At 41.5% G+C, this 21,742-nt stretch overlaps 1 protein-coding gene across 7 annotated transcripts in view; it reads left to right on the forward strand.

Annotated features, from left to right (window-relative positions):
- Window positions 1-19,587, forward strand: part of gapvd1 (GTPase activating protein and VPS9 domains 1) — a 35,014-nt gene extending 15,427 nt beyond the window's left edge. For all 7 annotated transcript variants that reach the window (XM_033619339.2, XM_078170852.1, XM_078170853.1 and 4 more), the window contains 18 exons: window positions 22-147; window positions 278-451; window positions 5,585-5,722; window positions 6,981-7,115; window positions 7,758-7,877; window positions 8,213-8,290; window positions 9,090-9,436; window positions 9,554-9,641; window positions 12,794-12,865; window positions 12,973-13,101; window positions 13,194-13,320; window positions 14,063-14,175; window positions 14,899-15,058; window positions 15,214-15,401; window positions 17,213-17,426; window positions 18,005-18,077; window positions 18,209-18,406; window positions 18,703-19,587. In XM_033619339.2, coding sequence (XP_033475230.2) covers window positions 22-147; window positions 278-451; window positions 5,585-5,722; window positions 6,981-7,115; window positions 7,758-7,877; window positions 8,213-8,290; window positions 9,090-9,436; window positions 9,554-9,641; window positions 12,794-12,865; window positions 12,973-13,101; window positions 13,194-13,320; window positions 14,063-14,175; window positions 14,899-15,058; window positions 15,214-15,401; window positions 17,213-17,426; window positions 18,005-18,077; window positions 18,209-18,406; window positions 18,703-18,843 — 2,621 coding nt within the window. In that variant the 3' untranslated portion in view covers window positions 18,844-19,587. The remainder of the gene's footprint in view (window positions 1-21; window positions 148-277; window positions 452-5,584; window positions 5,723-6,980; window positions 7,116-7,757; window positions 7,878-8,212; window positions 8,291-9,089; window positions 9,437-9,553; window positions 9,642-12,793; window positions 12,866-12,972; window positions 13,102-13,193; window positions 13,321-14,062; window positions 14,176-14,898; window positions 15,059-15,213; window positions 15,402-17,212; window positions 17,427-18,004; window positions 18,078-18,208; window positions 18,407-18,702) is intronic.
- The last annotated feature ends 2,155 nt before the right edge of the window (window positions 19,588-21,742 follow it).

Genomic DNA, 21,742 nt, shown 5'->3' on the forward strand with positions numbered 1-21,742 from the left:
TGGTTCATTTTTTTCCCTCAGGCCCATCCAATCGTTCTAACTCTGTGTCATCTCTGGACCTGGAGGGAGAGTCTGTTTCTGAGCTTGGAGCCGGACCATCAGGGAGCAACGGGGTGGAGGCTCTACAGCTTTTGGAGCATGAACAGGGTATGTGTGTGGGTGTATGTCTGAATGCTTTTCCAGATAAGGCAATTTTGTAAATAGATGAAAGATACGAAAGATTACAGATGAAAGATATTCATTGCGGGCCCTGTCCAACACTGCATGTCTCCTTTAGCTACTACTCAGGACAACCTGGATGACAAACTGCGCAAGTTTGAGATTAGAGACATGATGGGTCTAACAGATGATCGCGACATCTCTGAGACGGTCAGCGAAACCTGGAGCACTGACGTGCTCGGCAGTGACTTTGACCCCAACATGGATGAAGATCGGCTGCAGGAAATAGCAGGTGGGCCTTTCTTACCTGTGATTGCACACATTCAAGCCCTGCATTAGCAATCAAATTGATTAATCTGCACAGCTTGTGTGATTATAGCACCTTTTATGAGATGAATTTGCTGCACACAGGGAGCTTCCTTGACTGTTGATTAAGTAGATTTAGGGAAATGTCATCACCTTGTGGTGTGTGGGTGAAATAGCATCAAAAGGCAGGTCTTAAGATCAGCTCAGGCACTATGAAGAAATGCACTGCATTTAGTGGCAATGCTTATATCTTTTCATGTGAGTTTTCTGTGATTTGAAAAAAATAATTTGAATTGTATTTCAGCATTTAAGTTCACATTGTCAATTAATTTGTTACCTATTTCAACATGATAGTAAAATATAGGCCAGTGTTTCTAGTTGTTTTTGTGCACATGGTTTAATATACTGTTATGTATTTAGGTAGATGTTTGATATTTGTCATTTATGTTCCAAATTCAGTGCCATTTCTGTAATGCAATTTTCTGCCTTACTACCAAATATTAACTTAAAACAGTGCTTAGTTTGAGGAACACAATATATCTTAGTATTTACGCTTTTGCATTTAGAGGTCTAGTGTGTAAAAATTAGGGGGATATCTTAGCAGAAATTAGATATATTCACAACTATGCTTTCATTAGATTAGGATCACCTGAGACTAAGAATCATTGTGTATTCTTTGCTTTAAGCGGAATTTGTACTTCACAGACAAAGCATTTGTCTTTTACTGGACACTTTTTCCCCCCACCAATACGACATGCTAATGTTTTTAGCACAAGTCTATGGCATTTTACATTGTATAAATTAGCCTAGCCTCGAGCAGACTTTTCCTCTACTCATATAAAACCAGGGACAACAGCAACATTTAACAAAGGTAATGTTACAAAATTTGGTTCCATTACAGCTCACAAGGTTCACTGACAAAATAATGTTCTTATACTAAACACGTTTTCCAAGCAAATACAACATGCTAACATTATTAGCACAAGCCTATGGCATTTTACATTTGTATAAATTAACCTAGCGATGAGCTCAGATTTCCTCTGCTCATTTGAAGCCGGGATAAATCCCAAAGTATAAGTCTCCTAAGGATAAAACTCACACCAGACTTAATTTCATTTTAATTTTAATTTTTAATTTAATTTTTTAAATTTTATATACTTTATTAATCCTGAGGGGAAATTCAATTTTTCACTCTGTTTGTCAATTATACACAGGTCCAAACACACACGCACAAACTGGACCTATACATGCACTAAGTGGAGAGATGTCAGAGTGGGCTGCCCATGACAGGCGCTCCGAGCAGTTGGGGGGTTTGGTGCCTTGCTCAGGGGCACCTTGGCAGTGCTCAGGAGGTGAACTGGCACCTCTCCAGCTACCAATCCACGCCCCGTATTTTTAAAATGCTATTTTTATGGAGGCTTTATTGTCTTCACAATTCATTGTTTCTTATCTGTGAAATAAAAGTAAAAAAAAAAAGCTTCCTTTCCACTGAGGGAAGTGGTTTCAGCTCACAAAAATAGACAGGAGGTCTGCATTGCTGCGACTTATAGTTACATTTCTGGGAAGGCTATGGTGTAGGGTACAGCACTGATTCAAAGCAGATATATAAATCCCGCTTTAGAATTTGCTGTTAATGTCTACATACGGAGCGGGTCCTCTTCCATGGAGTTCTCTATTTTGTTTCTACGGTAGCCCAGAACAGACAAACCAAAGACTGGCTCTAGATAGGGTCATTTGCGTTTTTGTGTTGTGTTGTTTTCCTACATGCTTGGCACACAGGAAAAGTTTCAGTTGGTTGCAGTGTGCAGCCTCACTATTAGAAGCCGCTAAATCCTACACGCCAAACCTTTAAGAAAAAACACTAAATAATAGTTGGTAATATTCATCTGCAGTTATCTTCCAGTTGGTAAAATACACTTGGGAAATGGACGCATAAAAATAGAAAATGAACTCTAGAGGCAAAACAAGTTATTTTCTTCATGTCCCTGGAAGTACATCCTGAAATTAGCTTGTATTATCGCGGTGGCAGTATCTAATAAGTACATGCATAATCATAACGTGCTGATAAAAAAAGATAAACATCTTCAGCAGATAGTGGAGAGCAAGTTCAGCTTCTGCACTCTGAGCCAAAGCTATAACGCTAAGACACAGGTTGTAAAAATGACAGGTTCATCTAATGTGAAACCAGCTGTAGACAGCATATTTGAGTCTTGGTGTTATTCAGACCCACATCCTCCTGTCTCCTCTGCCTCAGTCTCTTTCTTCACAGCCTTCCCCCTGCCCATCTCTCTCTCCTTCTGTCTCTCTGACATTCACTCAGTCCCTGCAGTCTTATTGACCTTGGTTCCTTCTCATTTGCATCCACCATTTTTCATTCTTCGGAATATGGCGTTGGGGGACTTTTCCATCATTAAGTGAATTTACAGCGATTTCCTTATGTGTTTTCTCCAAGGGATTGGGTTATGAGATGCACATTAAATATCCATTAATACCTCATTATCCCACTGATAAGATTACCATGATAATGAGGCAGAAATTCTAATTGTTTCACTTCTTGTTGTGCCACTCATTTAATCATCCACCTGAAAGACAAGTACTCTGCGCCCCTACCTTGAAGACTGTAAACACGGACAGCGGGATAGAGCTCTCCCACCGCCAATGAGAGCCCTGCCCCCGCCAACATCAGTACACACTGTTGCCTGGGTGCTGGCACGCATGTGTGCTCGTGGTGTGTGTGTGCCATGAAGTGGAAGCATGACATACCAGGGGGTGCGGCTACCACAGGTCGACTTTTTGGTCTTGAGCCTTGGCCACTGACTCCAACTCACACCTGCTAGCTCCTCCACATTCTTCCGCCTTGTTAAGCCACGGCCTCCCAAATGGAGATGGAGGGACAGCGTGCTGAGGACTTTGTGGGAGGGTAGGCAAAGCGGTAATTTGGTTGTGAGTAATGCTAGGCTTAATCAACAGCTCAAAGTCATGGCCCTGGAGGCCAGGGCAGGGTGAGATATTACCATTAACCTCTGACCTTTGGCACAGTGGTATATGCGCCTGTGGGTCCCAGCATGACATGCTCGCAACCTCCAACTCTCTCTGTGTCTGTATGCAAAGCTCACTGTGTCTGAAGCGCTATCCACACACCATCCAGAGAAGGGGTTTCTAGTGTTTTTGCTTATCTCAGGCCATTACACAGTGTTGTGTGAAAGTCAGACCAGGAGGCATACTGTATAAAGTAATGAGACAGGTTTTAATTAAGATATAACGTGAAAGCAATACATTCAGAACAGTATAGTGCGAAACAATTACTCACTTAATTGGTAAGTGGATTGAAAGAAAACTTCATAGATTAGTCATTTCAGTCACTCATCAGGAAAAAATGGCAAACATTTGCTGGTCCCAGCTCTCATATTAGAGGATCTTCCACTTTTCTCAGTGTTTATACGATTTAAATTTGGATGTCTTCAGGTTTTGAACTGTTGGTCGATTAAAACTAGCGATCTAAAAATGTCCCTTTTGACTCAGAAGTTGAGATTGGCATTTATATTATATTAAAATGTATTAAATCAATCCTCCAAAAGTCTAAAAAAAAAAAAAAAAATGTAAAGTCATTGGGAAAATAATTTTATGAATCTCTTTTTTCTCGGCTTGAATTGTAAAATGAGTAGAGTAAAAATTCAACCAGATTGGCTATTTAATCATTAAGCTTCATGGCAGTAACTGGTATAAGACGATGCATACAAGGCTTGATGTATATTATGCTAAAAGTTTTTCAAACTGGGCACCATAGAAATCAAAGAAGAACAAGAAACACAAAATCGCCAAGAATACTCGCCAGCAAACAGGAGATATTTCCCAGTTTGTTCAACAGAGACAAAAAGGACTTGTTTTGTACTACAGCATTTTGGCGAAATCGACCCTAACCCAAAGTTACTGATGCTGGTTCATGTTCTTTTTTAACCCTTGAATTTTGGTTATCTTAGAGAAAGCATGGATTCATTTGTTATTCATTCATCTCGTTCACAATAACACTGGTATAATTTTTGATATGATATAACAAATTAATATCGTGATACTCTTGATATTTCGACTTGTTGACATTGACATCAAATATTACCCACGGCAACAACAAGCATGGCTGAAATCGAAATTATTACTGACTCCGCGGTGGTTCCAAAAAGAGGAGCAGCTTCAGTAGTGTGGAATAAACTGTGGCGTTGTTAGGCCTGGGCGCCCTGAATGTTTTATGAACAGCTCAGGACTTCTCAGACTCTTTTAGCTAGTTACCGCTCAGAGGGAATTCATTCAGCGGCTCCTCTGGCAGCAGCACAGCATCTCTCCCTCTCCCCTCTCGCCGAGCGCACACAGGAATATGGTGTCGTCGAGATTTTGTCATAAACCTTTGGTAAGGTAAACTACGTGATGCTCGGGGCTCGACAAAAAACTACATATGTGGGAATGTGTGATAGTTATCATGGCCTAACAGCCTGTGACAGGTTACAGTGTGATGATTAGAGGAGTAATGGCAGAGCATAAAGGTCCAGGTGGGAAAAAAAAAAAAACTCAATCCATTTGAATTTTACTGAAAGAGAAAGAAATCGTCTATCACTCTGAGTTACTGTTGTTGTTTACAGACTAAAGAAATAAGAGATGATTTTTGTTGAGTTTTTACTGAATATTTGAAGGCAAACTGTCAGATTGATATGTAAAACTATATCACTTATTTTGTTGCAATTCTGTGTTCTTAAATTAATGATTGTCACCATCGCAAAAATACCCTGAAATATTGTGATATTATTTTAGGGCCACATCGCCCACCCCTATGCCAGCTACCATATAAAAGTTGATATCTTGTGGGCATAATTTCTGTTGTGGCATTCTCAACTTCATATGTTGCTCATATTGAAAATCTGAATAATTCATTAGAACTAATCACAGCATCAACACTAGTGCCACAACACTCCATAGAGGCTTGGTAAAGTACAAAAAGGTGCCTTCAAGATGACTTTGCGACTCTAGAGGTGATTTACTTTTCCAGACAAAAAAAAAAGCTGGCTCATGCTGTGGAAGGAGGTTAACTCTTTGCCTCTCTCTCTCTTTCTCTCTGTTTCTGTGCTCTCAGGGGCAGCTGCGGAGAACATGCTCGGCAGCCTGCTGTGTCTTCCTGGCTCGGGTTCAGTACTGCTGGACCCCTACGGCTCCACCATCTCAGAGACCACAAGCGAGGCCTGGAGCGTGGAGGTCCTTCCCAGTGACTCAGGTAGGAAGCTAGGTTCGTTCTGTCGACTCTTCGCTTCGCTTATTGTCTCGATTCTTACACCTCATCTCAATGACAGTCTCAGATTCATCCACGTGTGTGTATGCATGCATATTTATGTTTGTTAGCGATAGTGGGGGTTGGGACACCAGGTGTGGTTGTACGGTATTCCATACCAAAAATGTGTGCGTGCATCTGTCATCATATTTGTGTGCACTAGCCTGTCTTTCAGGGCAGATCTGTGCGTGCCAGTAAAAGGCAGCTCAGGGTTTCCTTAGAGGGACCACCAGGTGTGTTTGCACCTGTGGTGGAGCAGGAGGGAAGGAAGCACAAGGACAGCAGCTGTCCTCAGTCAGCTTACACGGTGTCAGTTTTTTATCTGGCGAGACTTAACATCGCATTGCTTTGAGACTGGTCTCTACATATTGTATTGTTACGACATTATTCACGCAGGGCATGAGCTTAAATAAGTTGTCAGTGCCAATCCAAATGCAAAAACAGTCTTATAAATCATAGATAATACTTTCTTTGTCTGTTCTTACAAACTGAACATACAGTCCGAACCTTTTATTAATGAGAAATTATGTGCTTAACTCCCCCTTTTGAAAACCAGTGTTTTGTGAAAATCAGTAGAGTGCTTTATTAACAGCGTTAAGTGTTTCTTTGAAAAGCCTGGGCCTCATGTTAATTGAAGTAGTACACCATTTCAATATGTGCAGTGCAGAAATGACATGCATGAGTGTCTTGATTGCTTTTTGTTCCGTTTGCTGCCCCTGTTCTGCTCGGTAATAGCACGATCGGAGGCTTGCTTCGAGTACACCGCTTGTTTCATGGCTAGGCAGCAGAAAACTACACTCTGAAGAGCACTTCACCAACACATTATTACTAACGAGCATGCAAATGAGTACTGCTGTTAGTATGGAGCCTCTGGGTTCGACCCAACAGCTCCGTTGGGCAGCCAAAGAATTGGCTGTACTAGCTTTATGGTTTGGTTTGGCAGTTATAAGACATGATAATGTATGCTTTGTTTGATTTCATGCATATGTGCACACTTGGTTCCCAATGATCGTAACAAGGGGGGGGGGGGGATGAGAGAATGACCATCATCTGTTGCAAACTGCCATGAGTACAGTGAATCATAAGTTTCTTTTAAATTTATCCAAATTTCAAGCGAGAAATACACACGTTCTTGTCTCATATGTCTTTTTTTCTAAAGAGAGATTTTTAATATGTATATTTCCCCCATTGGGTCCTTTTGCAGAAGCCCCAGACCTGAAGCAGGAGGAGCGCCTGCAGGAGCTGGAGAGCTGCTCAGGGGTTGGCAGTACCTCTGATGACACAGAGGTCAGAGAGGTCAGCTCGAGACCCAGCACACCAGGTCTCAGTGTCGTCTCAGGTATAAATCTGAACTACTCTCTCTCATTTCCTCTCTAACATCTACTTTGTCTGCCTAGGTTTACTTTCACTGAAACAGTGTTCTGATTTGAGTCACTTTCGTCCTCTACAAGTTAAAAAAAAGTCCTGGTTAAATAAACTGCTGTTTCCCACCCTCCTTGATTCTGTGTAGAGTGGTCATGTTGCTGGCAGGGTTGTTAACCAGCGTAATGAGGTCAGTGTTCATTTTCCGTGTAACGCAGGTTATACTGATTGTCTTTTCCGTGGGCTCAGGCGGACATGCTATGTTGACACGCATGAAGTAGTATCCTAGATTAAGAAGCCAGCGGTGATGTCCGTGGCTCAGCTCACAGGAAAACGTCCCGTGGGATCCGGCCGATGAATAGTCTGCATCTGATGATCGCTCTTGTCTGTGTCTCTCCTCTAACCCATGGGAGCTTACGCTACCAATTTAGAGTTCCCAGTGGGTTCCCATCTGAGAGAGAGCATACTGTAAAGAGAAAAAATATACTCTTTTGTTTGAAACATTGAACTCGCAGGTTTTGTTTTTTGGCAGGCCAAAGTATTTTACTGTAGAGGTGATATGGAGTTGTTTTTGTCCTGAATGTCAACTGTTTTTTTGTTGTTTTATTTGCTGCTACAGGCATCAGCGCAACCTCAGAAGACATCCCCAACAAGATCGAGGACCTGCGGTCAGAGTGCAGCTCAGACTTTGGAGGGAAGGACTCTGTGACCAGTCCAGATGGGGAGGAGTCAGGCCACGGTAGGAGAGTGTCACATTCCCGCTAGGCTAGCTAAGCCATCAGTCCAGTGTCTATCTGGTCTAAACAGCATCAAGCCAAAGCTATCAATCCCTGTCACTTCAGCAGCTGCCACCAAGTTCAATCACTTTTAGTTCTCAGCAACTGTAATTGTTGCACAAAGTTACAGTGTAGAGTTAAATATTCTTTGTTAGCATGGCTGGGGAATCACCAGGCTATTATCTTTTTAACTAAAGTTATAAACAATTTCTTAAAATAACAGCAATGTGAATTTGTGCATCAGCGGTTAATTTAGTAAATGCTCTTAATTGTCTGGTATCCTCTTGTGTTTTTACAGGAGCACACCATCTGACATCTCCACCGTCACAGGCTGATTCCTTACTGGCCATGTTCGATCCCCTCTCCTCCGGTGAAGGTAATTTGCACTCCCAGAATGCTCTGCAGCCAATCAGAGCTAGAAATGAGTATCATTAAATCCCTACCCTAATGTCACGGGCTCACAGAACAGCTTGAGCTCTGTGGAATGAACCAAAAGAGCGCCCGCGCCCCTCACACACACCTTAGCCCAATTACTGGTCATATTAGAAGCGCAAATTAAATGTCATTTCATTTGGCCCATTTAGTGTCCCGCATTATTCTTCGCCGTCTTTGTTCCTGTGCATTGTGTTTGTAGTGCAGGTGGGAATAGTGTGAGAGAGGAATGGTCGTGGCTTTGTGTCTGTGGCAAGGTGAAGGGATGACAGGTTGAGAGACCTCACCCCAGGCTCTTTGGCACTGTCCCCTCGTCCCACTGTGCTCATGGCACGAGGCTACCATTGGAAGCTTTTCAGGAGAGAGAGTCTACCCTTGGAACAGGTGGCCTACCTATACCTAGGGCTCATCTCCCACTAACATCTCTCTTAAGCATGCTCCCCCACGTTTGAGGTGTTTTTTTTACACAGGTATAATAATGTTTAGCTGCTCTTTAGAAACAAGTGCCACAGAACTACCTCTTAGTAAACCTGTGTGCAGAATTTCATTAGTTTATTTAAAGCTTTAAAAACAGTTCAATACAAATATCTGCTTAGAGAAGTCTTTGTGGAGCCTGCAGTGAGCTGGTTAGTAAGCTACTCAAACATTAAAGCGATACAAATATAAAGTGCACAGGGATGTTTAAATATTATCATTTATTTTCAGATTTCCTCACCCTCTTATCTTCTCCTTTATCACCTCAGGCTCCTCCACTGGCACAATAGTGAGGCCCAAAGTGCACTATGCCAGGCCCCCTCACCCTCCCCCTGATCCTCCCATCCCTGAAGCCAGTGCCCTGGGGCAGGAGACGCGCCACTCTCTCTTCACGCCCCACTGCCTGGCCCAGGCTGAGCTGGAGCACACCAAGCAGCGCCACTCCTTCCCTGACAGGCTGGTCCGTAGCCGCAGCTCCGACATCGTGTGCCCAGGCCGCCGGCCCACAAGTGACCCCGGCCTTAACCGGCGGGTCGCGGCCGAAGAGCGCGACCCTGCCGGGGCCTTCGCCTTAGGACCGTCCTCATCCCCCAGCAAGGACTCCCTGAAAGGGGAGGTAAGCAGCTACAGTTGTGTTTTTATTAATGTCGCTGAGGTTCAGCTTAAAATTAGCTGTTGTGTGTGATAATCCAACTGCTAGTGTCTAAGTGTTTCTTGGTAATCTCATCCAAAGGTTGAGGACAGGAAAGACAGTGACGATGAGAAGTCTGATCGCAACAGGCCATGGTGGAAGAAACGTTTTGTGTCAGCCATTCCCAAAGGTAAGGAAACAAAACACCAGGCCATTTTAAGCATGTTGTCTTTTCTAAACCAAAAAAAACCCCCAACTTCTATACATTTAAAAGTGATCTGTTTGATTGCAGTGCTCCTTTTATTTTTGTTGCAAGAAAAAAGTTCTCCTAATCACAACCGACAGGAAATATCACACTTTAAAGAGCAGAGCGAAAACCAATTTATAATGTGAGAAAGAGAATGATGATCCATGTTGTCCACTCCATTGCTGATGCTCCAGTTGGAAAATCATGTTTCTTGTTATTTGAAGTTACCTCAGAGACGTGTCCAGTCCTTTTTCTCTCACGTCTCACTGGCTGCAGATTTATATAGACTTTTCAAAGCTAATCAGTCATCAGAGGAGCTTTAGCTGTGTAGATTGTATGGCTGTAGCCCTCCCAGCAGTGCTGTCAGCCAGCGGCTAATGGTCATTAGATAGACCTTTCTGTCATCAGCACTGATAGATGACACATCTCTTGTTGCAGTCCTACTCTACAACCATCTCTCATACATCTGTCTGGGAAATAATGAGCTGTGCCCACACAGAATGACTGCTTATTACTCTTTGAGATAATGATGTTTCTTAAGTAAACATGAAATTGATATTCATAAAATGGAGGACGGCATGCACATGGAAGTAAGGAGCCGTGAAGCTTAAATCTCCAGCCAAACCTCTGTAGAGTCCATTGTGTCTGTCCTGTTGCTCTGCATGGTGACGCACAGTCAGTTGTCCATCAGAGCGGCAGCCTGTGTGTGAAAGGCCAACCCTGTCTGTTGTGTTCCTCACAGTGCTGTATTGGACGGCTGAGAGTGATGTCCCAGGTAACGCTTCCACGCTGTTGTCATTCAGCTAGCTTTTACTGCCGGGGCCAGCGGCTGTGTCCCCACGCTGCTTTGTAGAGTTCGCCTTAGAGCTGTAGAGCTGTGATGTGACATGGTTGTAGCCTGAGTTCACATGCCCACACTCCTCATCCATGCATCTGTTTTGTCACACCCTTTCTTTTTTTTGCTACAGTATGTTACCATTTTACTATATGGAGAATACAGAATATCAATGTGGACACTCCACCCAGTGTTTTCTGTATGTGTCATTCAATTGTAGACCCTGTGTCTCTCTTGTTTGTCCCGTTTGCACCTTTGGGTTAAAGGGAAATTTTGATATTTTTGAACTTGGACTCTATTTTTTATATTTTTGTGTCTGAGTGACTACTGGGAACAACAGTTTTTGAAAGTGGTCCAGTATTGAGAGAGCTGCAGCAGCGAAACAGGCTGCAGTGTAATCCCTACTGGCGATTATGCATCATCAATTTACGCCCATTTAAAGTTCTTGTTTTTGCCACTGACAGGCTCAGGTTGTTATTAGAAGTGTCTCACAACGTTATGGAAAAACCCGACAGAGAAATGAATTTTTTTTTTTTTTTTTTGCCTTTTGCTGGTCTGTTTGTTATTGTGACCAAGTCTCACTCAAGGAGAAGTCTCGTTCTGAAATCTCACAAGTGTTATCTTAAAGATTTTTAATGTCTGAATATTAAGCTGCTTGTGTGGAAAAGTCTGCAAGATTTCACAGCAAGACTTCTCCTTGAGCGAGACTTGGTTATACACACTAGAAAACTGACCAGATCAGCGAAAGGTAAATGTCCTTTTTCACTGTAGGGATCCATGTAGCACCCAATAATGCAATCATTTCCTGAAAATGTAATAACACACAAAAATGTAATAAAATTTAGTCTTAACTTGATCAAAATGTCATAAAACCCAATAATGTAATAACTTGACCAATAATGTAATAACATGTCTTGGCTGATATTGTAATAACATTTTTACCGGTGGGTCTTTTTTTCTCTCATAACAAATTGTGAAATAATTTTCATGGATATTGTCATAAATTGAAAAAATATGATTTTTTTTTCTCAAAATACTAAGTGTTCAAGTAAACAAAGTGTTATACCGCACTGTACTGCACTATACTTTCCTGTACTAGGTGAACTGAACACCTACTTCTGATAGTGATGTCATGCTTTCAATGTAAACTCTAGGCTTCATGAAGAATTTGAAACTTGCAACAGATGACAAGTGGGACATTGTTACCAGGCAAAGATGCATCAAACAAAAATCCCTATCAATATGAATCCGCCCATAACAATGCTGACTGGTCCTTGTGCAGGGAGCGTAAATTAGACTAGAGTGGATCTCAGGTTAGAAACCATCAGAAGATGGCAAAAGCTGCAGAAGATGGCTAACGTTACACAAGCGAGCAATGAAGGAAAAACAGTCGATTCAGTCACTGTGAAATGTTCTTTTTCATGTAAGTCAACAGTGATTCTTATTGAAGTGTCTCCTTTGCCTGGCATGGGTATTGGTAGAGGGGGGTTTACAAACAAAATAACTTAATAAATACCAATGATTATCCTGCAAACAAAAATACATTGCATGAGTTTGGTTGTACTGTTTGAATGCATTTATTTCTATTTGCTATTAACTAGAAATTTAGTAACAAAAAAGCAAACCAGTATTTTTTGGGGTTATGCTTAGATGTGTAATTATCACAAGTTATTACATTATTGGGTTTCAATCAAGGTAAGAGCAAATTTTATAATATCTTTAGGCTTTATTACATTGTCTGAGCATTACATTTTTCTAGTGGACTTAAATTGACAGTTGCCTGTAGAGATCACATTCCAGCCGGTTTTGCCTCTGCAGCTGTCGTGGTCTGTTTCGGTACTGGACCAATTTCAAAAACTCTTGTCTCTTAGGCACAAAAGCATGGGAAAATAGGGTCCAGGTTGAAAAATACCTTTAAAAGGATAAACATCAGTGGGCCTATGTACATCTTTATCCAGTGGATTTTTTATAACTTACAGTGGAACTTTGTGATATTCTGCTATGAACCAATGGTTTGAGAAAAAAAATCACCATTTCAATATTATTTTGCTTTTTTTTCAGTGAAGTTTGACACTAGACTTTTTGGGGAATGTATGATGCCATACATCCTACATTGAGATTTTTAGTCTCAATACCAACCATAAAAATACACCAAAAAACTGTACCAAAGTGGCTGTCAGCAGGCGACTCATAATCAGCTTGTCATCCAGCGACTGTGAAAATGATGTCAGTGCACTGATTGCAAGCCTCTCCTCTACAGCGCCCATAGCTGCATTTCGGAAAAGGGACAAGCACGAGAAAGACGACATTGTCCCGGAGCGTGTTCCACAAGGTCTGTCCTGGTTCTGTTTAATTACGCTCTTGATTGGGGACAAAATACAGAAATCTTATATGGTGGCTTTAATTTTAATGAGTCTTGTGTGTTGGTGGGTTTATCAGATGACCCGTTGCCCAGACAGAGCTCTCAAGCACAGGCAGCTGAAGACATCCTGGACAAGTACAGGAACATCAAAAGGACCAGCCCAAGTGATGGAGCCACAGGCGGAGCTTCTTACGATGGTACAGGAGGTCAGGAGATACTCGTTTTTCTATATACTGCTATTACATACAGATGCAGCCGATAAATGGAATAATTTGCCATGTTTTGTTCATGTTGACAGATCTGTGTGTTGAGGACAGCGTTCACGACTCTCCTAGAGAAGACACTCTGCAGAACATCTCCACAGATGACCTCCCAGACTCAGCCAGCCAGACAGCACAGCAGCATGACTCCAAGTTCTCTTTCAGGTGAGAAATTCTCAAACCGCAATTTACAGATGATGAGGCTCGCTGCAGTAGTCGATGTTAAGGGTCTTACACAGTGTTCGGGTTATATACAGATTATACTCACGACAGCAGCAGCACCAGAGGAGCAGGAGTCAGATTTGAGAACAGTTGACCGACACGACGATGGCAGAGGATTTGGTGTCAAAGCCAAAGTGGCTATTTGGCAATATTTCGGATTTAAACCTAATCCTAATAGAAATCTGTGAAAGCAAAAAGGAGTTAGTTACATCAATAAGAAAGTGGAGGTGTGCAGCTTGTCTCCTGCAGCTCTTCATGTAATGGCTCAGTGTGCCTGCTGCTCCTGTTCCACTGCTCCCTGCAATATTTCAGTTGACTTTGGTCTTGTTTTGTAGACACATTTTTGATGGACGGGAGCGGTAAGTGCTAAGCTCAATGAAAAACACATTGCATTTCCTGTGACTACCTCATAATAAAAGTCAACTCTTGTTTCACCAGTACAATGCTTTTGAATGTGAAGCTGCAGCAGTAGGAAATGTTTGGTTTGCATTAGCAGTAACTTTACACAGTGCACTACAGATATTGAATGTCGTCAATGTGTCCAGCTTAATCACAAACACAGGTGTTGTCATCAGTTTATTAACCAGTGAGAACATTTCCTCACTGTGGCATCCCTGCATTCAATCTAAGCAGATATTTTTAGCCATTGCTATTAATTACATTTTTATTTGTGTGTATCTTCCAGTGATGCAAAGAAGAAGTTGCGGTTGGCGTTGTGTTCTGCAGACTCAGTTGCTCTGCCCATCATGGCTCCTGCGACCACACGAAATGGGCTGCCTGACCACATGGACTCTGAAGGTAGGCAGTCTTTGTGCATCTGTGCTCAACCTGTCCTGTAGTAGTGCTCCTGTACTAACATGTAATAACGTATAAACTGATCGTAACAGTCCATTGAAAATAGAATAAGAGTTAGAGTGTATTAATTCAGAGCTACTGTGAACTTGGTACTATCTACCAGATTTTAGGTATCTTTGTCGCATGTCTCCACGGGGAGCAGGGCACAAGCCCTTAATGTTGGCAGGCATCCAACCTGCTGAAAGTGTCCTTAAGCAAGACACCAAATCTGTACCACCTTCACCTTGTGACTCACCTTCCAAGGTTTGGGGCAAGGTTGAAAAAGTGGGGGATGTTAAAAGAGAATTCCCATATGGTGTCAGGAAAATATCCCATTATTAAACCACCATGTGTATTAATAATACTTGTGTAACCACACACATTAATATTGGGCCAACATTTTACCAGAAAGATACAAGTATTCCGATGCTGCATAAAATAAAGATGGACCTGTGAAACGTTCTTAGAGCAATCCCGCAGGGTACCACCTTCACATCAGCAGAGTAGCAGTGACATCCTGTGAAATAATACCATAAGTAAAACCATAAGACTAGATCTTTTTGGCCATCAGTCACATTGTCATGCAGAGGCAGCAGGTTGATCAGATTACAGCAGCCAGCCATTCCTTTCTGAGCGGCCAGTGGCGTTGTCTAATGCTGTCTCCCTGTCGTCCTCTCTCTCTCTCAGACAATGAGATCGTCTGCTTCCTGAAGGTCCAACTGGCAGAGGCCATCAACCTTCAGGATAAGAACCAGATGGCCCAGATCCAGGAGACCACGCGCTGTGTCAGCCGCTTCGACGCACGCACCTGCAGGAAGCTGCTGGCTGCCATTGCGGAGGATTACAGGTAACTGTGGAGATCTGGAGAGTCAATGCAAGCTCACTTAGAGCACCCATGGGTCTCTCATGTTGTTATCTTTACTTTGTTTACCACAGAGATGTAGACAGCAGTACAGTGGCAATAATAGAACACAAATTTCTGTGTGTGTGTGTTTCCTGTAGAAAGCGAGCGCCATACATCGCTTATCTATCCAGGTGTCGTCAGGGCCTGCAGACCTCTCAGGCCCACCTGGAGAGGCTCCTCCAGAGGGTGCTGAGAGACAAGGAGGTAGCTAACCGCTACTTCACCACCGTCTGTGTCAGGCTCCTTCTTGAGCACATGGAGTCCAGGATGCTTGACTTCATCAAAGGTATCTCTACATTTTTTCATTCAGTGAAACAAAAATGTGGAAATGGACATGTTTGTCCTTCAGCTGGCAGGGAGGAGAGAGAATCCTGACCTCCCTGACATCCTATTTTCTGCTGCCTTTTCCATTTTATACAGTATTTGCAATGCTTTTACTAATATCAAATCAAACAAGATATACATTAAAATATACAGGCAGTCCATCCCCAAACATGGGGAGGTTTGTTGTGTACCTTTTAAAATGACAATATGAAATCACTGCACATCTTGGTAGCCCCATTACTAGAGATGTGTTCCCTTTGTTGTATTATATTATAATCATGCCTGAACAACTGTAACTCTCTTTTTACCCGTTTAAACTATTGCTCAGTCTCACAATTGTATTTGTAGCCGGATTATTAACTAAATCTGGAAGAATTTGTCATCACAATTGTAGCATAACTGCTCTAGTTGCCCATTACATTTAGAATACATTTTGAATGTTTTATTAATCACCTACAAAGCCATCCATAGCCTAGCTCCAGCTTATATTTAAAAATGTTTAACCTCTTACAGTCCAGCCAGGCCCCAAAGATCAGCTGATCAAAACCTTGTAGCTGTTTCACCAACCAGACTAAAAGAAAGTTGACTGTGCAATTTTGGTTATGGTCTGTCAGCTCTGAAACAGACTTCCCCTTAGTGTGAGATCGGCAAACTCCGCTTTGAAATGCCACTTTAAAAATCTCTTTTGCAAGAAGGCCTAGATTTAACACTAGTTTTATTTTTCATTTAACTGTTATTACATATTTAAAGTGTGCTTGTTTTAGTGTCATAATGTTAGTATTTTTATATGGACTTTCATATATTTTTGCACTTCATTTGATTTAAATCCAAAAAAATATGTTCTTTTATTGACATTCTATCTGGTTTATATGCAATCATCTCTTATATCTGCATCTTATTTATCTATATACATTATTATTTCTGTTACTTAAATTTTACCTGCTTTATATGAGCTTCTTTCCCTTATCCAACTTTTAATTATGTATGTATGACTTTACTTAAACCTTCATCAGCTGTTTGATATATGTGCTCTCATGTTCTTAATTTTTGTATGCAGGGCATCTGCAGGTCCTTAAAAAGTCTTAAACTGTTTTAAATTCAGTGTTACAACAGTAAGGCCGTAAAGTCATTAAATAGTCTAAAATTTGAATTTGTGAGGTTGTAACTACCACAAACATTTTATCTAATTTCATGTATCCCTTTTTGTATTCTTTTAGTGAAAATGAGAGAAGCCTTTCTATGTAAAAGTCCACATTTCTAATCAAATCTTTAAAAAACTATAATACTGTCATTTTACTTCATACTTGCACTTACCTGTTGGCAAAATGTAGACTTAACTCTCTCTAATAACCAAATTCCTACATAACACTTACCTCTGCCCCAAACCACATATAGTACTTGCCTGCAATAATTAAGTGTCTCAAAAAAGCATTAAATTTAATTGTCTGATACCTGTAGACACCCTGGTTTGTCATACAAGGTGGTTTCTTCATTTTTAATTTTATTTTGCCATTCTGTAACCTGGAAAGCCCTTTGTGTTTAAGCATAAAAAGTGTGATATAAATGAAGTTAGTACTATTATTATTGTTATTATTATTATAATGATTAACATCCAAATATATTTCCAAGTATTCGATATGCCTATAAGTCTGTACAAAGCATCACCTCCCAGCTCCACTTAACTCACCTAAAACAATCCTGTTGTTGCACAGTCGAGGTTGCAGCTCCGTCCTGTGCTGGTGTTACATCTGTTGTTTCTCTGCTCCCCTCCAGCGTTCCAGGGGTGCACAGCAGCGGATGACAAGACAGCAGCAGTGGAGGATTTTCTGCGCTACTTGTATGGCGCCATGGCCCGTGATGCCATTTGGCAGTACGCTAGCGAGGACCAGCTGCAGGACGCCCAGATGGCTATCGAGCGCAGCGTTATGAACCGCATCTTCAAACTGGCCTTCTACCCCAACCAGGATGGAGATATTCTCAGAGACCAGTGAGTAGCTGGAATCACACCAGTAGCACACAGTTTCACCAGGCAGTATTCCAGTTTACCTCAGTTATGTTGTAAAGATTTTAACACTTAGAAAGAATGTTTTCTCATGCCTTGGCATATGGACAAAGATATCAAAGTGGTTTTGTCCTGGTGTGAAAATTCCTTACTTTTAATTAACTTAGAATGGGGCATTTCCTGTCTTCATACTGCCATCATGTTGTAGCAAAAATAATGTTGGTGAGGTCCATGTTGTTGAGCAACTACATGTATGCAAATCATTTTAAGTGATGTCACATATTCAGAAGATGCTGTAAAGCTTTAATGTGTGCCAAAGCTTCTGTGTAAAGCATATACAGGAAGTATGATTCTATAAACCATGAAGGTTCATTTTATCAGCTAACAGTTTCTATCAAGCCAGGGAGATTGATTTGTGAGTTTTCTTTTGAAGAGTTGAAGCCACTTAATCAATCACAGAAACCCAGATTGAGAGATGGATTCAAATATATTATTATTTAGCTGAGCAGCTGCACAGATTGGACAGACTGTTGTCATACACTGAGTTGTTGTGTCTCTCACAGGCTTTTCCACGAACATATCCAGCGGCTCACAAAAGTTGTGACGGCCAATCATAAAGCTCTGCAAATCCCAGAGGTATCTTCTGTCTGACATTTTTTTCATCACTTGCACGTATTTGTGGAGAAGGAAGTCAGACTTGTTGGAACACGAAGCTTCAAAAGTGTTGATCATTGTTTGAGTTTTGTGTTTAACTTTCCTGGTTGCAGGTTTACCTGAAGGAGGCTCCCTGGCCCTCTGCACAGTCTGAGATCAGGACCATCAATGCATACAAGACACCACGAGACAAAGTCCAGTGTATACTGCGCATGTGTTCCACCATCATGAACCTCCTCAGTCTGGCCAATGAAGACTCAGTCCCTGGAGCGGATGACTTTGTCCCTGTGCTTGTCTTTGTCCTCATAAGGGTAAGCTGCTTCATATTTCTGCACTTTTTTGAACGCACAGTAAGCTGTATTTTTAAACAAATTTTTCAGTATTGATCACTCGACTTGACTTGAAAATGAAGACTAAGAATGATAATTAGAAAATGATTCCCCAAATGACTGTAATGTAACTACAGGGCATCATAAAGACTGTTATCTGCTAACCTGTGTGGATATATTTTACATATTTACATATTTATGATTGTAATCCGCACGGTGTTGCGTGAGGTTCTTTCAGCGGCTAATGTGGGCCCATCCCTACATCTCCTCCCCTCCAGGCAAACCCGCCCTGCCTGCTGTCCACCGTTCAGTACATCAATAATTTCTATGCCAGCCGGCTGAGTGGGGAGGAGTGCTATTGGTGGATGCAGTTCACCGCGGCGGTGGAATTCATTAAGACCATCGACGATCGCAAGTGAAGCAGAACAGCCACCTGTATGGGCAGACTGCGGGGGAAGGAGCCGGGAGACTGGGAGACTTCCCAACCAACTGCTCCCTCTGCAGAGCTTATAAAACCTGGCCGTCAGCCTGCTCTTTATTTGTATAGCTTGTACATAGCCAGAGACGTTGAAAGAGTACAAAATATATATTACTGTATGTATGTGGACAAATCCAGGTTTAAGCCGTGTCGAAAAAAAAAAAAAAAAAAACGGCTTTGGGGGAAAAATTGGCAAGATGTTAACTCTGAACCTGATTTGGATTTTTTCCTTTTTGTCTCTTCAATCATGTTTCACGTTTGGGGTCTGTATTAGAAATTTTATATATACACACAATTACCAATATGACATTAAATCAACCTAAAAGATAATCCTATATAAAGGGACCAGACTTCCTTGATGTGATCACTGATCTTTTTATTCCCCCCCCCGAGTGAGAGGGAAGGGCTTCCAATTAAATTACAATATAATGTTCATTAAATGCACTGTAACGTTGGGGATTTACAGTGCGTGATACTTACTGACGGGATTTAGCGACTCATAAACACTTGGATCAGTTCACAATAACCATACGACTCATAAGGTAAGTGTATCAAACAAGTAGGGCAGCTTATTTCATGAATTGTTTACTTCATCTTATTCCCAAAAACACGTGTGTCAGTGACAATTTGGACGTAAGGGCCCACATATTTATATGAAATAAAAAGTGTATTTATTTCTGTAATTCTATTTAATGCTTTTGTTTATCTAATTTTAAAAGAATGCATATCATGCCCATTCAAGGCAAGTAGTGTAACTATAATGAGCTTGCTAGAAAAGTTAGGAAGGCACCTTAGTGACGAGTAGGTGGGGATGCTGGTGGGTAACGATACAGGGTCAACTCATGCGCAGAGTAGCGGTGGCATTTATGGAAATATTGAAAATTGTGCCTTTGACGAGGGGCGCTCTGTACAGGTAGTTATTTTTGACTATTATTTTTTAACCCAGCATAGACATTATCCCCACCCTACACCCCTCCACACACACACACACACACACACACACACACACACACACACACACTCCAGTGGGACGGCCGCGTCTCACTAGGAAACCTTTGTCCAGCCGTCGCTGCAGGAACGTGAGCATCTCCACATCACTGATTGTCACGGCTCAGTCCCTTTAATGCACTTGAGTTTGAACAAATATCCCCTTTGGTATTCTAGATCCTACCTCAGAGTTGAAAACCAATGAGCCTGATTACGACTGTCCTGCATTGGTTGACAACAGAGTACTGGATCATTATTTTGCACTGCTAAGAAATCATAAAACAGTGAGGGGAATGGAGGGAAGAGTCGGATATTGACCTGCTGTGATGCTCGTTTCGTTCACGTCACCCTTAATTAACACAAGCCTTTGTTAGCAAACAAAGACATTTTAGTTTCTAATCTTATACCTGAGATGCCACATGTGTCCGCATGGGCCGACTAGTGAACTATTGGATATTAGCTCTCTACCTCCTCATAAGTTCAAGAAAGGGACTCGTGTTTATGTGCACTTATTATTATTTTTTGTTCTCTCCCCAATTTGGCGTGCTGTGATATCCCAGTGTCATTGTATCTTTCCAAATATAGTCCAAGCATGTCTTTAATTATCCAGAAATGACTAAAACCCCTCTCCTCTCTTGAAATCCTCTGCTTCATTTTTGTGCACAGATGTGCCACGTGTATTATAGTTTTCGATAATCCATTACTTTTCACGGCGACTGTCCTGACCGCACAATACACAGTAGGATAGAAGAGCAAATAATCAACTCTATTGACTTGTTACTGACTTGCAGTTTATGCTAAAGTGGTTGGTGTAGTATGTGAGTGTGGTTTTTATCTAGTGAGTGCGTGTGAGACGATCGTGTGATTGGTTGACCCTCTGCCTCCTCTTGCATGAAGTCATTGAATGGTCTGTACATTCTCAATCATGATAAAACCGTAGAATAGGATTAGCATCTGCCTACAGGCCAGTAATTGAACCTGCAAGAGGATGCAAAGCTTCTCTTTGTGTCCATGATACTTGCATATCAGAACTCGATGATTTATTTTGCACAAAACAGATGTGTTTTCCTGAGAATTGACAGGGAGCAGGGCATTTTTGAAATGTCATTACTTCTGGCCTTTGCAGTCATTTAACATTAACATATTGTGATTAGAATTACGTCGCAGTAGCCAGAGTTAAACGCCCGACTGTTGCTCTTTTTAGGTGCAACATCACAAATGCATTTTTATATCCACCTACAGTAGCACCAGATTCGTATGTGCAGTACACTTCCTCGCAGTCTCTGTAATCAATTTGATGAGAAAACCATGCACTGGAAAATCAAGTTGCAGGTTGCATCTATACTAATTAGGTTTATGTGATGTCACTTTAATTGGAAATACATACTGCACAAATCTGATGAAATTATTTGGACCTGGCTTATGTTTCAGCCGCTCGCAGCAGCTACAGATGACCCCAGCGGAGCAGTGATCAAAACAGCAGATTATTTCCACAAGTGTACATATGACTGTGATAGCAACTGTAACTTTAGCTCTGATTGTATGCAAACCACTGGGCAGTGGTGCCAAGCTAACGGACTGAAGAGTGTGTCTGTTCTTCAAAGCTTTACTGCTCTGCTCCCTGTGCAATTGAGTTGAAAAGCTGAGCAGAGAAAAAATAAAAAGAGTTTTACATCTTACATCTAATTTTACATTTAATTGTAAGCTTGCACAATTATGACATGCGGGGAAAGCCGGTTTGTCTTTACTGTGATTAATGCATTATGTAATTCTTTAAAAACAATAAAAGAAGCAGAAGTTTTTCCTTTTTTTCCTTCTTCTTCTCTCTTGAGATACATTTCCACTGCAGCGGG

Source organism: Epinephelus lanceolatus, chromosome 9 (assembly GCF_041903045.1).
Source record: "Epinephelus lanceolatus isolate andai-2023 chromosome 9, ASM4190304v1, whole genome shotgun sequence".
NCBI classification, from domain to species: Eukaryota; Metazoa; Chordata; class Actinopteri; order Perciformes; family Serranidae; genus Epinephelus; species Epinephelus lanceolatus.